This window comes from Cyprinodon tularosa, unplaced genomic scaffold, assembly GCF_016077235.1.
Source record: "Cyprinodon tularosa strain WSP-4 unplaced genomic scaffold, ASM1607723v1 ctg62, whole genome shotgun sequence".
Lineage (NCBI taxonomy): Eukaryota > Metazoa > Chordata > Actinopteri > Cyprinodontiformes > Cyprinodontidae > Cyprinodon > Cyprinodon tularosa.
This window is the reverse complement of record NW_024039363.1, coordinates 976,231-990,429: the sequence shown is the minus strand read 5'-3', so window position 1 is coordinate 990,429 and position 14,199 is coordinate 976,231. Positions and strand designations below refer to the sequence as shown.

General features: G+C 37.6%; 1 protein-coding gene and 1 long non-coding RNA gene across 5 annotated transcripts in view; one reads left to right on the top strand and one right to left on the bottom strand.

Moving 5' to 3' along the window:
• Positions 1 to 45: 45 nt before the first annotated feature.
• On the top strand, positions 46 to 1,316 carry LOC119798337. The gene is made up of 3 exons (XR_005282705.1): positions 46 to 270; positions 447 to 480; positions 563 to 1,316. It is a non-coding gene; the product is annotated as an uncharacterized LOC119798337 (long non-coding RNA).
• Positions 1,317 to 2,472: 1,156 nt separating this feature from the next.
• The window catches only part of tex2 (testis expressed 2), a 34,456-nt gene continuing 22,729 nt past the window's right edge, over positions 2,473 to 14,199 (bottom strand). Inside the window, exons 7-14 of one of the 4 annotated variants that reach the window (XR_005282707.1) lie at positions 12,607 to 12,750; positions 12,359 to 12,458; positions 9,519 to 9,639; positions 7,297 to 7,419; positions 6,832 to 7,041; positions 6,107 to 6,227; positions 5,504 to 5,711; positions 2,473 to 2,943 (exon numbers count right to left, since the gene is read on the bottom strand). Coding sequence is in view for 3 of the 4 variants with exons in the window: in XM_038307762.1 (XP_038163690.1) it covers positions 5,565 to 5,711; positions 6,107 to 6,227; positions 6,832 to 7,041; positions 7,297 to 7,419; positions 9,519 to 9,639; positions 12,359 to 12,458; positions 12,607 to 12,750 (966 nt within the window). In the remaining variant the exon portion in view is untranslated. Of the gene's footprint in view, positions 2,944 to 4,374; positions 5,712 to 6,106; positions 6,228 to 6,831; positions 7,042 to 7,296; positions 7,420 to 9,518; positions 9,640 to 12,358; positions 12,459 to 12,606; positions 12,751 to 14,199 lie in introns of those variants that run through there. The other 3 variants (XM_038307762.1, XM_038307763.1, XM_038307761.1) reach the window with 3 other exon arrangements.

The window sequence follows — 14,199 nt, the reverse complement described above, 5'->3', positions numbered from 1 at the left end:
GCCAATCAGAACACGCCTCCGCAAACCGGATGTGGTATAAATAAAAGCACCATTTTCATCCGGAGACATTTTAGCCAGGGAGAGCACGCGCTCTCAACTAAAGCGCTAAGTATATAAAAAAAACTAGATTAAATGTATCATATAGACAGTTTGTAATCATATCTGATAGCAAAGAAATGACATAACCTTGTTGAAAGGTTTAATAAATAAAATGTGCTCACTTTGAAGATGGACAAGCGGCTCACGTGGCAGCAGCGTGGGTAGGCCTTGGTAAGATTTTTTGCCTTTAACTATATATCTCGTTGGGATCTTGCGTGATGAGATTTTACGCGTGTTAGACTTCTGAAATATTAATGAAGTCAACTTAAATTTCTGATATTGGGCTAATAATAGAAGCCTTTATTCACGTCTCAACACAACACTAAAAGTTGGCCTTATTCTTGCAGGATCTGGACCCACGTGAATTTCAGAGATAACATGGTGAGTAATGCATGCATGTGCATTTTATAAGTCTGATTATTTTTTTTATCTGTATTTTAATTTTTCATTTTTCTTGTTGCAGGTGATGGCTTATCAAAAGGAAGGCGACTGGTTATGAATTTAAATATTGTATCTATATAATAAACATTTATATCCATACCTTGGTCTGATTGTTTTTCTTTTCAACCTTTGCACTAAATGATCTGGAATGGTCTGTTTCTTTGCCATTTCCGCAGGTCAAAATGAGTGCTAGATTAAATAAAGTCCTGTCATAACTGGAGTTTCTTGGCATTTTTCTACCAAGATGCTCTTTTAAAGCATGACACAAATGGCTGCAGTGTGTACTGACAAAATAGTTTAGATTGGTTTTATCATTTTTAAGTAAATGTCATGATACATTTTTATTTTTTGAAGGCCTAAAAATCTTTTCAATCCCATTTGATGGTAAATTCCAATTAGATATTCAAACTTTACAAATTTTAAGTTGAATAACTTGATCTGAGCCTTTTTTGTGGGTCTTGAAACAAGACCAGGTTATAAGCCTACAAATGGTTGTGTGGTGGTTTTTCAGGCTATGGCGGTTACATTTAATATCAGGCTTAGTATTTACTTTTGTGCTTTTATAAATTATTTGACAGTATCGTGTTGCAGCCAATAACTCCCAATAGCTTCTAAAAGTTTGCTCAGTTTTAATTTGTTGTGGATTTTGTCTATTCCACATAGTCAGTTGTACTAGCAGTCTTCCATATTCTTAGATATTGGAATACTGCTCTGGAAATGTTGCATACTTGGTTTTCTGTCCTAGAGCCAGATATTAAACAGCCTTGTGAAGATCATTCCATGAGCCTGTTAGCCTGTCATGTCCATATTACAGCCAGTTCTCATTTATATTTGGGAAATCTAACGGTCACTGTGTTTAAACTTAGATTTTTGTAAAAGTCTGTTATTCAAATTTTTCAAACTCACAAACCTAATCTGACACTAAAACAGGCCCACAGTATGACGCTGCCACCAACATACTTGGATTTGGGGTATGGATGTTTCACTTTTACCCTCTAAATGGTTGTGCTTTTGATCAAATTATCCATTCATATTAACAGCAATATGCTTCATGAATCAAGACTTCTTTCTTAGTGCAAACAGTTTTTCTGCTGCACTGATGTCAGTCTAGTTTTTCTCACTGGATAGTACCATTGATGTTCTAGCAGCCTTTGTGGTTCCCAGGTTCTTGAATAGCTTCTTCAGTTTCCTTTCATCTGAAGGGTGATAATCACACATGATTGGGATTACCTTAAGAAAGAAATTAAGCCAAAAACGCATATAAAATAGATTGAAATGGATTAAAAGGGCTTATATCTAGCACCTGAAATTACCTTGAATTGTGTGCAAAAACAGTGCCTTATAATATTGGAGGGAATCTTCCAGCCAAAGGTTTAGTGATGGCTACGAAAAGAGTATTTGAAAACCATTAACGAGGTAAAATTACCAATATTTTATAATTGTATCCAAACGTGCAATCAAGACTTAATTTGGTTCAAATGATTTAAATCCCCAAGTTAAAATGACACGTTGAGAGTAAAATGTTAGCAATTCTTTACAGAAAATAATTTTTTTATTCAAATTGACAATTTAATATACAAACAGATTTTGGCCTCAAAACTATAATATACCTAATTTTAGTTAAAAATTCAAAAAATCACAATATATCCGCTGATATTTTACTAAAAGTTGCTCAGCTGTTCTGAAACGTTTCTGGCTGAAATACTTTGACCTAACCAAACATCAAATGCTATGCAGAACTTAATAAGATAATTAATTTAAAAATCTACACATCCTTTCAATCCCCTACTTGTTTTCACTTGAATCATGTGACACATCTTTCTACCTAAACATGGGTGCAATTTCTCAATATTATTTTTTTCCAAGAAGCTGAACACTGTTTTATTTCCAAGTAAATTTATTTTTATTGATCCACAATGAGCAAAACAATGCAAATAAACAGCAAAGGAAGGCTGAAAACTACAGGCATGTCTTGATGTCATCGATGGCACAAGAACAGTTCAATAACCGATGCGAGAACAAAAAACGTGGTGGCTCATTATGAAGGAATGTTTTGATTATCTCAAAGGCACTTTCTGCCTCATATGCAAGCCAACGTACACCTGTATGAACATAAAAAAAACCACATTAATTCACCTCTGAAGCAGACAGGAAAAGCTTCCATTGACGGCGCTGCTCTTTAACACAACAGAACAACACATAAATAATTCTCTTCTTTAGCTGAATGACTGCACAACATTAAATAATATGGCTAATATCCAGAATGTTTTTTTAATTTAAATAAAAACTAGATTCATTACACCTTTAAATTCCAGATCTCTATGTTGCTGCATTTGAGGTTTTTCAGTGTCCTGCTGCACAGTCAGAGTCTCTCTGGGATTCCTCTTAATTCAGCTGCTGATGCTGCATGAGCAGAAAGCAGACAACAGATTTGCTTCATGTTATCATCTACCCTTTGGCAATACATATAGAAAATTATTACTTTTAACCAACTCTGGGCGTAGTTTTTAAACATGTTGCTCAGAAACATGTGTTTAGTGAATGATGCTCTCTTGTGAGAGTAGAGGAGGTCTTATTTATACATTCAGGGTGCTGAGAGAAACTGAGCCACTTTGTTTCACAGATCCCTTCATTTCATACCACCAATCCGTTTCAACCGTAATCATTAAAAAAAAACAACAAAAAAACATGCTGTATGACAGCATGATGGATTTCTAATGGACCTGGTGTCTACAATAGAAACTGCTCATTACTTATCATATATGGGGCAGGCAGCGATTTGATTGGCTGATAAAAGGTGACGCTTTCTTTTTTTTTTAGATCTATAAAAACAAGATAAAACAGATAAAAACATGATAAATTAACAAAATTTTTCCACCTTTAATCTACCTATTTCATGAGCAACTCTACTGAAACGCAAATGAATATCTCCAAGGGGGAAAAAAGGGATGAATATAAAAAGCTCAATAAACTGGTTGCATAAATTTGTACATCCCCAAACTAATACTACATAAACAAAGCTTTCGATAAAATTATAGCGCTCAGCAGCAATGGGAGTCTTTCAACACAGAACATCCTTAGTTGGTAATATTTACTCTCCTTGCAAAAGGGCATGTCAAGTCCACAACTATCTTCAAACAATTCCACAGAAGTCATGTTAGAATTAGACTGAAGCTTCTTCAAAACTTTAATTTCATATGGTGTGATTATTCTTTTGTTTTGGGTGTAGCCTTTTATTTTGACTCACTGTGATGATGAAAAATTTAATCCCGCCTAATCTCAAGCTTTTAAGAGATTTGGAGTCTGGGGTCAAAACCTCCTGATGTGTGAAACTGAAGATGGTTTCATCCATCCTCACGACAAAGGCAATTTCATCCACAGTAAAGGCAATCCCATAGCATAATGCTGCCAGAACACTGAGTATTTTTACAATTATTCAGATTTTATTTTCCTTAGAAGAAAATGCTTTAATTTGCTCCAACACTATAGTCCAAATGAAAGACTAAACCAGTAGGCTACGATGCAGAAAGTAAGCTTTACTGTTTTAGACAAATTTCCAATTTTTGAGATTAAGACAAAATACTGAAATTATTAAAAGTAAACTTTTAAGGGTTACACTCTTAAAACCAGGCTGTTGCCCTTTTTTCTTTCACCTTTCAGGAGATTTGATTGCTCCACATTTGAGTTAAACATGATAAAGGTTGCATAAAATATTAGATATATTTCACATCACAAAATCCTTTTTAATCTTCTGTACACTTTTAATACGCATCGTATATTTGATAGGTGATAGGCTTTAAGCAAACTAATTACCTATTGGGATTTATCTTCTTTTTTTTTTACAGTCTTCTTTCAACAGTGGCCTCAGCTTTAGCTAATCCTCATAACAGCAACAATGAGACACTCATGATCAACTTCACAGAAATAGTAAACACTGTCCAGCTATCATGTTAGGTACAGCTACACATCACAGGTATTATGGTTCCTCTAGCTGACGCAGGAATCAGAATGGCTTTTTGCTGAGTTACAGCACCCTCAACTATTACTGGGACTGATGAAAAACATCAAATTATTTAATCTTTTATTGCAGTAATGCTAAATCACAAAAAAAAGAGGACAACAACTATTTATTGTTTCTCTGTCAATACTACAAGCCATCATTTTGTCACCATGTATGACTTTTCCGGAACAAATGTTTGACCACTTTAAGATGCCTCTATTTCTTGCAGCTTTTAATCCGTTTTCTAGTTTTTTTTACTTCCCTTACAATCTTTCTCCATATGTGCGCTGAAAAGAAAATAAAGATCCTCATCCATCCTTCCCTGTTACAGTTCCTGCTGTTCTTAGATTTAGCTCTGATTGTAGATATCGACTAATCATCTATTTTAAGAATGGTATGTTTTCCTGTTTTTTCTCATCTTGAAAAAACGTATAATACACAGACCTGTTTTGAGTCATATTTTCATATAAAGCAATAACCATACGCCTCTATGTAATCGCTGTCTGAACATTAATTGGCTTAAATAAATCATAAATAAATCATAAATAAAAAGGCACCAATGATTCTGCAAGATTGTTTTAACTCCTCTAAACAAATTAACTCAAATTAACTTTTGCATTTTCTGAATGTTTTTACTGTAAGATCATAGAACTGCACTAACCAATACATTTATCCTAAGGCTTTTTGCTTCGTTTAGGTGCAAGAATCAGCGGAGGATGCTGTAGTCCATCTCAACCCATGAACTGTGTTTGATCAGACTGAACCAATATCAAATGCCAGATAACTAAAATAAAGAGTGAAATCAGATGAGTCACATTTGTCTTTCATCCTCTTGCTTTGATTGATTTAAAAAGTAAGAGAGAGCTGACCAAATTGCTTGTGTTTTCCAGCTATTTTGGGGGGCATTGTTTTGACTGCTAACAGTCTATCAAAACAATGACACTGAAAGAGAGAGAAAATGACCGTAGAGCATGGCTGTGGCTGAATCTTTAGTCACTGACTGATGCTTTTAGAAGAGCACCTCTCACGTATCGGAGACCTCAGACTCCTCCGGCTCTGGATCTTTCAAGGCATCGGTTGTCACAGTCAAGTTGGCATTGGAGCGCAAATCCATGGCAGAATGCATTATAGGTAACCATATGTCATCCATGTTTGGCATTACAAATATTTTCTGCAGAAAAAGAAAGATAATTTGTTTTAAAATATATTTACACACAAAAATGATCAAAGAGAACAAGAAAATCTTTCAGCTTCCAACACTTTTTTGTTGCTTCTAAAACACGTTCACTAAAAATATGCTTTTGTTAACAAACCGACATGGTAAATACCCTGATCTGCAGCTGAGAACGGTGCTGTACTTTACTAGAGCCCTGATTGAAGGGGGATGGTTTATAACAACAGCCCTGAAGCAGTCAGGCAGAGATAAATGTAGACATCAGGGGGACCCTTAGCAGTTTGCATTCGTGTCCGAGCAATATCAGTAATCCTCTGCTTACTGGTAGAGTCAGACACGCACGTCTGTTTGAACTCAACATCTAGCCTCTCAGGCTCATGAGTTTCGATTACCTGGAACTCCTGATCTAACTTCTTCTCGATCCACTCCGTTACGTGAACCAGAGTGACCTCCCTCTCGCCCAGTTTGGGTCGTGCTTTCAGCTCCAGGTGTGGAGGACTTCGAAAACCGTACCTGAACATCGAAAGGATATATTTTTTATTTGCCAGTGGCCGTTAACAACCTGTTTAACATGCAGGCTGAACAGGTAGGCGCTAACAAAGCTGTAGTTTTAAACAAATCTGAGTTCCCTATCAAGGTCTCTCCTGTTTGAGTTTTAGAAGCCAAATGAGTCTCAGTGGTCGCTAAAATTATTTAAATGCATTGACCTGTTTCACATTAAAACTATAGAACTCATTTAGAATTTATCAGCTAAATCAACAGAAAATTGTGTGAAATAAAAATACATTTATTCCTCAATGAAGTGGAATAAAAGGCCTATGTTTGGTAATCAAAAAAATTCATATAAATGCAGTTTTTTTCTTTATTTAGTTTTTGCTACATATTTATAGAAGTACAATTTATGAAAGAAAGAGCATAAGGAGCACACATAAAGAATGTTTTTTTTTAAGCTCAATTTCTTAGCAACATTTTTGAATGTTCCAAGTTTTTTTGTAAATATATGTCTGCATTCCTACAGGTGTCCAGCAGAGGGTGCAATGTTACGTTCTTATGCCAGCCCTCCTGTCTATTTAATGCTCAAAATAAACCCAGTTTTTTCCTGTGCTCCTGAACATACCATATCCTGTCCGTAGGGGGAGGAGGGATGTTGACAGCCAGCGTCCCCCTGCACTCCTGCACCTCCACAGTGAGCAGGATGGGTGTGTTAGACACCTCCTCCATCTTCTTCTTGATGAACTCAGTCTCGGTCGCCTTCTGGAAGTACTTGGACTTGGCAATCTTGTCAACAAAGCGCATGATCTTGCTGGGCCTGTAGCCTCCTACATAGCTACAAGAGCAGAGGATGGAGATAGAAGAGAAGGAGGGGGAGAAAAGGAGTGAGTCAGGTTCATCATTTATTCATAACAGCATCTCTTGCTACTCAGCACCCACGGTGGTGATGGGGAGGGGAGGAGGTGATACATTAAATCAGCAGTAAGCCTTCAAACCCGGGAGGCTGAGTAGGTGGATGAACCTGGAGGGTTTTTAAAACGTCGACGTTCATCTGAGCGGTTCCAGTTCGGTTTGTGTGCACGTCACTCACCCCTCTGATGCAGGCAGATTCGGTTTGTCACTGAGCAGTTCAGGGGGATCCTCCTCATCTGATGAGCCAGCACTGGATGACTCCTCATCACTGTCGGCCAGACAGTAGGTCCGTGGCCTTGGCCTGTTGCAGAAACACAAACATACAGTGACTGTTTGAAGGTCAGGCCATGATATCACGGGTATGGACATGACCCAATTCTGTTCAATGAACTGCAACTAAATAAATCCAAGGAGGTAAACCTCCACTGATCCAAAATAAAAACCAAAGTGCAAAGAAGAACAAAAAAAAAAGCAAAATAATTTATTCATTCATTAACAAGCAGTTGTAGGCATCCATTCCCAAACTCACCATTCATTGGACAAATCCATCAGTGTAGGCGTCCAAAGAGGGGATTAGTGTACAGAGAGGAGGAGGAGGAGGAAGAGTCAACACAAAAAGGGTAGGACTGGTAAAATAAAATACACAGCAGCTAATATGTCCCTAGGTGAAGATCTATGGAGCTAGAACCCAGTTCAAACAGTTTAAATGATTTATGTGACAGTGAAACTAAAACACGAAAACTCTAAAGAAAACATCATTACTTTGCTTTACCTGTTTTCCCACTCCACACTCACATTTTTCAGCTCAAATTAATGGAAAATTGTAAAGTTGAAGAACAAGAACATATGGATTTAAAAGGTTTGGCGTCTGTCTCCATTCAGCCCTCTGAGGCAATATTCTGCACAACCATTATAGAGGTATGTCTTTACCAGCCTTGAACTAATAGGGATTTGACTTGTAGGCTGGTTTGCATAGTATCTCAGCCAGCTAAATAGAAGTTTTCAACTGCTACCATAGAGCAGGGTTCTTATTATGAGGCCACAACTGGCTCTTAATAGTAGATATACAATAAAGGGATAATTCATGGTTTTTATTATAGTTTATTATAGGTATAATGGAGGATTTTTGTAAATTTTTCAAAAGACCCACCCTCTCCCTCATTTGAAAAAAATTCACATGCACAAACCTTTACCTGCTCCAAAGAGGGAATGCCTATTAAATGCATTTTAGAGCATGTATGAGCCCATTTCTCCTCGTGCATGCTCTATTTAAAAATGTTGCTGTTTGCATCGCTCATACAAGCGTAATTTAAAAAAGAAGATTTGCAATTTTTCCACTTTGTCAGACTCACCACCGGTACGTGAAAATGACGGCCTTACGTAAACATATCACAAGAATGATTAACAATTAGGAGGACCAATCATTTTGATGATCCACCTGGAAAAATAACATCCTCCACTGTACCTTTAACAAATACCATTCTTAAAAGCTTTAGCAGGTTTATTAAAGAACATTTGAATTCAATTTTCATCACAGAATGGGATCATATAGGTAATATACTTTTAGATCTTTATTTCTTGTCATTATCTTAGAAACAACATGTTTACATTTTATATATAAAAAAAGTATCCTATTAAAGAAAATCCAAAAACCAAGGCTTCCTCTTTATGAAACTTTTATCAGCAAATTATAAAAATGGCATAAGATTTCCTATAACAAAGGTTTAATGGTAATATGTAATATTTTTGACTTGAAATGAATTTTATTCAGCTAAGCTTGCAGTTTTATGGCTCTTTGGATCTGAAAGGGTGCAGACCCCCTGCCATAGGGTCCTGCCTGAAAGTGGGTCGATACTTTGATTGGTCCATTCCAACACCTGAATGTGCCTGGATCAGTAGGGTTGTTGTCCAGCTGGAAGCTGAATCTCCATCCAAGGTTTTTACCGTCTCTATGCGGCTGTTTTATAAGATCAAATTGGACTTCTTATGGTTTTGTTCAATCTATAGCCTCCTTGCTTTAAATCTTCCATAAAGGGCATATTTGTGGACTAAAGGGTGTCCTGTACAAGTTACTGAACATGAGCTGCAGATCTCATGCATTACCTTACTAACTTGCAGAGTTCTAAAGACATTTAGCTGTGAAAAATGATTTAGGGTATTTAGAGTAAACACTATATTGTTCAGATTTGCTTTATATTAAAAGATATAATAAAGCATGTTACATATTTTGTTTGGTTTTCCAATTTTGATCTTATTCCATCACATAGAATACCAGTAAAACACACTGATGTTTGTGGTTGAAACCTGTCAAGATGTGTTCAAATTCCAAGCCAGATGGGTTTGAGAACCAGAAGGTCAAAAATAAGGATTAAATGAACTAAACATAAGTAAAATCCTCACCATTCTTTTCCATGCTCCCCGAGCCCTTCGCCTTCTTTTCCAAGGCGAGCCAGGTTTAATTTGGTTTCTAGGGTCATGAGAAAGGAGCCTGCGTAGGAAATGTCTAGATCAAACCAGAGACCTGGACAGAGAATAAGGGACGATACAGAAAACTATCAAGGCTTTGTCAGATGCAGAAAACTTCATGATAGCAAGTTAGAAACAGTAAAAAAAGGCCAGCTCCATGGCATTGTGGCCTCACACCTATCATTAAGTGGAGGGATAACGATGCTCGTTTTAATACCCCTGCTGCTTGCTCAATTAATTTGCTTTAGTTCACCTTCTCTTTTTCTCCTTTTGGAAAAAATAGATCCAAAAAAGACAATAAAAATGACCCAAAAAAGGGAAGGTTTTACACGCAGGGTTAAATAGCATTTTCCTTAGATCCTTCCTGCAATCAGCTTTGTTGATAGAACAAAAATGAAGCCAAAGGGAAAGCAAATCGACAACTTATGTTGCATCTCTTTAACTGAGATCAACAGAACTTAAAGCTACAGTGTGTAATTTTCAGCGACATCTAGCGGTCAGACTGCAGACTGCAGCAACATGAACGTCTCCCCCCCCACCGCTTCTCCCCCCCAACAGTACGGCGAGCGTTACGGGACAAAATGTCTTCCACGACGTCCGCATCACCTACCTTCTCAAGTGATGAGGTTTGTTTACATAGATAATTTTACAGATAGTATTTCATTAGTCTGTGTAGGGTATAGATTTCATGTAGACTTAAGATAATAAATATACCCGTTATTTTTTCTACGTCGTTGTGACGTTTTGGTGAGCTGCTTTGCATGGTGATATAAACAGACGAAGGAATTGTAGTCATTAGTTTAACAGCGAGATTGTGTTCGCTGGAAGAATATATATTCCCCGTTTACAGAGTCCAAGTCTTGTTTGTGGCACGGGGGTTACAAGGCAAGGAAGAGGGAAAGGAAGAGGGCAGAGAGGCCGGGGTGAGCGTGCAGCTGGGGCCAGGCGAGAGAGGGGAGCCAGCGGGGTGAGAGCAGAGGAGGAAAGGCTTGAAGATCTCCAAAGGAGCCGGAGAGAAGTAACCGAGGTATATATCCAGAAAATTATTTTACAGAAAATTACTGAATCATTACCTGTGAAACGTCAGGGACGTTGCTGAATAAGTATACTGGAGAGTAACAGCATCATCACGCAGCATGTTATTGTTTTAGACAGGTCTGAGCATCCTGTACTCCAAAAACTGCAGTGATATTAGACAATTGTGTGTGTAGGATTAATTACCTGTCCAAGAGAAAACTGGCAACTTGAGCGTCACTTTGAAAACCTTTTTCCTCCATCAGTGACTTCCATCGTGTAAATGCCGTGCCAATGTTGATCCGTGTTTTTTGTCGTTTCTTGTCACTCTTGCGTTTATTCTCGTCGTGTTTCCGCTTCTTAGATGACGGGGGTTCGGTGTCCGCCGCTTTTCGTTGTGATACAGAGTAGGCATGATCCTCCATTCGTCTGATGTTTGGCCACACAGTGCCAAACAGTTTGCAAAGTCACTCACGCCTGCCGCCTTGTTCACCTTTCTTGTTACCGAGGCGCAGTATACCTGCTTCTTCTTCTTCTTTGGTTTCAGGCAGACTAAACGCTTCTCAGGCATAATACTGCCATCTACTGTTCAGTACCGTCTCAGTTCATCTCTCTCAACTTGCCGTAGTTATTTTCGAGCGTCATGGGAGATCTCGCAATCGCTAGTTTGTTGCCTCTGCGCTGCCGTAGCGCAAAGATGTCAGCCTCCATGGCTGCGAGACCCGCTCCTATGTAATTATAAATAACGAATTCTAAGGCAACGCAAATATTATGGTTAAAAGGCTGAGCTCATAGGTGATGATAAATAACATAGTTATGTATAATATATTAAATTTCTGAATTTATATGCCTGTAATTATTACACACTGTAGCTTTAAATTTTTTAAACTTTGGGACAAATCTTTGTGTGATGATAGTTAAAACTCTAAAACTGTGGTTAAGTGTGGGAGGAGGAGTCAGTGTTTCAGTAAGGGAACAGGGGGATCCAGGATGTGGAGTTTAATTACTGTGGTTTTAAATTGCTCAGCAAACAAACAGACAGGACTGCAGAGGAGGCAGGATGTCTTAATCTACTGGGATGAGGAGTGAAAAAAAAGGACAATCCTAAAGTTTAGAAAAACGCAACACACAGTATTTAGCTCCATTTGTTAAAGTTTTGGGATTACTCAGATTTTCCCTAATTTTGTCACCATTCAACTGCAAATTTCCATGTTTTATTTGAACTTTATCCTCTAGATCAGTGATTCCCAGTTAGGTTCTAACACTACATCCCAGGCTTTGAACATCTCTCAGAGCTCTGCTCAATCTATCAACTGAAAATGAAAGGATTATAACAGAAGTGCAAAGCTATTTAGTAATTTCTGTCCACCTACACTAACAGAACAAAGAGAGCATCAGTCATAGCAGCATGGTAAGTCTGTTAAGCTGAAAATATTAGGTCAGAAGATCTGTTGACAGGATAACTAGTAAATATTGGGGATTATTGGAAGTGAAGAACTGTTAGAGGCTTCAAAATACTTAACGCCTATGAGGAAAATTAACTTACCGGTAGCAAATAAAAAAAACAACAATTTAAGTTTCTAAGTGAGAATGTTTTACAAGGATACATTATTTCCCTTAATAGTTGTGCACTGCTTAGTGTCTGTCACATTTATCAAATATAACAGATCTTGTGATTGTGAGGAGGCTACAAGTAAAGCAATGTTCAAGGGCAGGAATACTTTAACAAAGCTCCACATCTGTTCTATTCTCTGGCGTACCTTGGTGGTCCACTGAGGGTTTGGAGGCACGGAGGATCTTAGGAACTGAGAACCCCATATCCAGCTCTGTTAGAGTCAGTTCATTCATCACATATGGAAGCTGAGGCACAGGCATCAGTTTAGGAGATCAAGAGATGAAAAACACACATTAACACAGTTGACGGCTTATTAATGAATACAAACAGATTGTTGTGTTTATCATATGAATTGCTTCAGCTTGTTCAACTTATTTGCGTAGCACTGCTCACCCGGATTTTGCTGAGCTTCATTTGGATCTTTTTGGAGACGACGTCGGCCCAGTACTTCTCTCGCAAGAAGTCCCAGAATATCCTTCCCAGAAAGGCATTGACCCAGGCTTCGGGCTCTGCAGCCTCCTCCGTACTCTTGGGTAGCTGAAGGACATGCACACATCAGCTTTTGTCTTGTTTTTTTAAATCTGTCACACAAGGGTGTAATTTTGCAATGAAGGTTGGTGGGGACAATCTAAGGGTGGAAGCTGATCGACCTACAGTTATGCGACACAAACGCTTTCAGTAGGGTTTGTATTTTCCTAAATTCAGCTCAAACATACATTTATTGAATGCTTTTATATTGTTGAGAACACAATAGAACCAAAATACACTGATATTTATATTTATGGGTAGTTAGACATTAATTTATATTAAAAGAAAAGGATGAATAATGCCAACAGCAATATATCATGCCTCCCTAGTATGCACACAATTTCAGTTTAATTCATCAATCCATCCAGAAAAAATGTGGATTAATTGATTGGATGTTTTTCCTTTCAGCTACATATGTGATTATCCTCCTTCAAAAGCAGCAAAATCAAATTTAGAAATTTGTCCCACATATTGCTGAGAGCCAAAGTCTATTGAAACTAGAAAAATAGCTGCTCCAAACAGCTGTGAAAATGCTGCTCAAAATGGCAGAAACCACTGAAATGACATGAAATAGAAGAAAAGATAAATGCTTGATTTCTTTATTGGAAAAAAAGCAGAAGCAAGCTGAAGCCGACAGCAGAAACACGTCGGACATGTTATGAATTAGCAGCAAACAGAAAAGCTTAATGCTTGTCCAGAAAAATTGCAGAATTAAGCCAGTTTTGAAAATATAGGCTAAAATTTATTCAATCAGCAGAATCAGAAAAGAAAATTGCAAGAAAAACTTGAATCTTATCTGGTTGAAGAAATAAAGGTTTGGTTAAAATGTTGAGGAATGCGGTATTGAATGAGCAGCTTAGTGCTACATAAGAAACTTGATTAAAGTGTTGAAAAATTGAAGTCATGTAAAATATGGACATTACGTTTTTACAGAAATAAGCTAAACTTGGAAACAAAAAAGGGCAAAATAGCTGAAATTTTGAAGTTTTCCATTAATTTCTCAGGGCCAGAAAATGCTTAATATTAAAAAAATTATAATAATTGAAATGACCAAGAGACATAACATAACCCTCCAGAAGAAGCTGAAGGTTTTGGTACCAGAATTGTTAAAATCTGCAGAAGTATGCAGCACTGCTTAAGAGACAGAAAAACGACACAGGAGAAACAATGCATTAATGCATTCTCACTTGATTATTGGTGGGGACATGTCCACACCAGTCCTTCAGAAAGTTACGCCTGTGCTGTCACACATCATAATTTCTCCTCTTTGAAGACAATTCCCATCTCAGCTCTCTGGCTACCTCTGCAAACCCAACTCTACCTCATCAAACTGATCGCATCTTTGTTTAGCATTGCTTCTTTGCTGCCGATTCTCCTGCCTCAGGCACTCTGTGTTTGCACATGAAAGGACAGGTACATCCCAAATAAGGTAATGCTGCTGATTTTCAATAAATTATA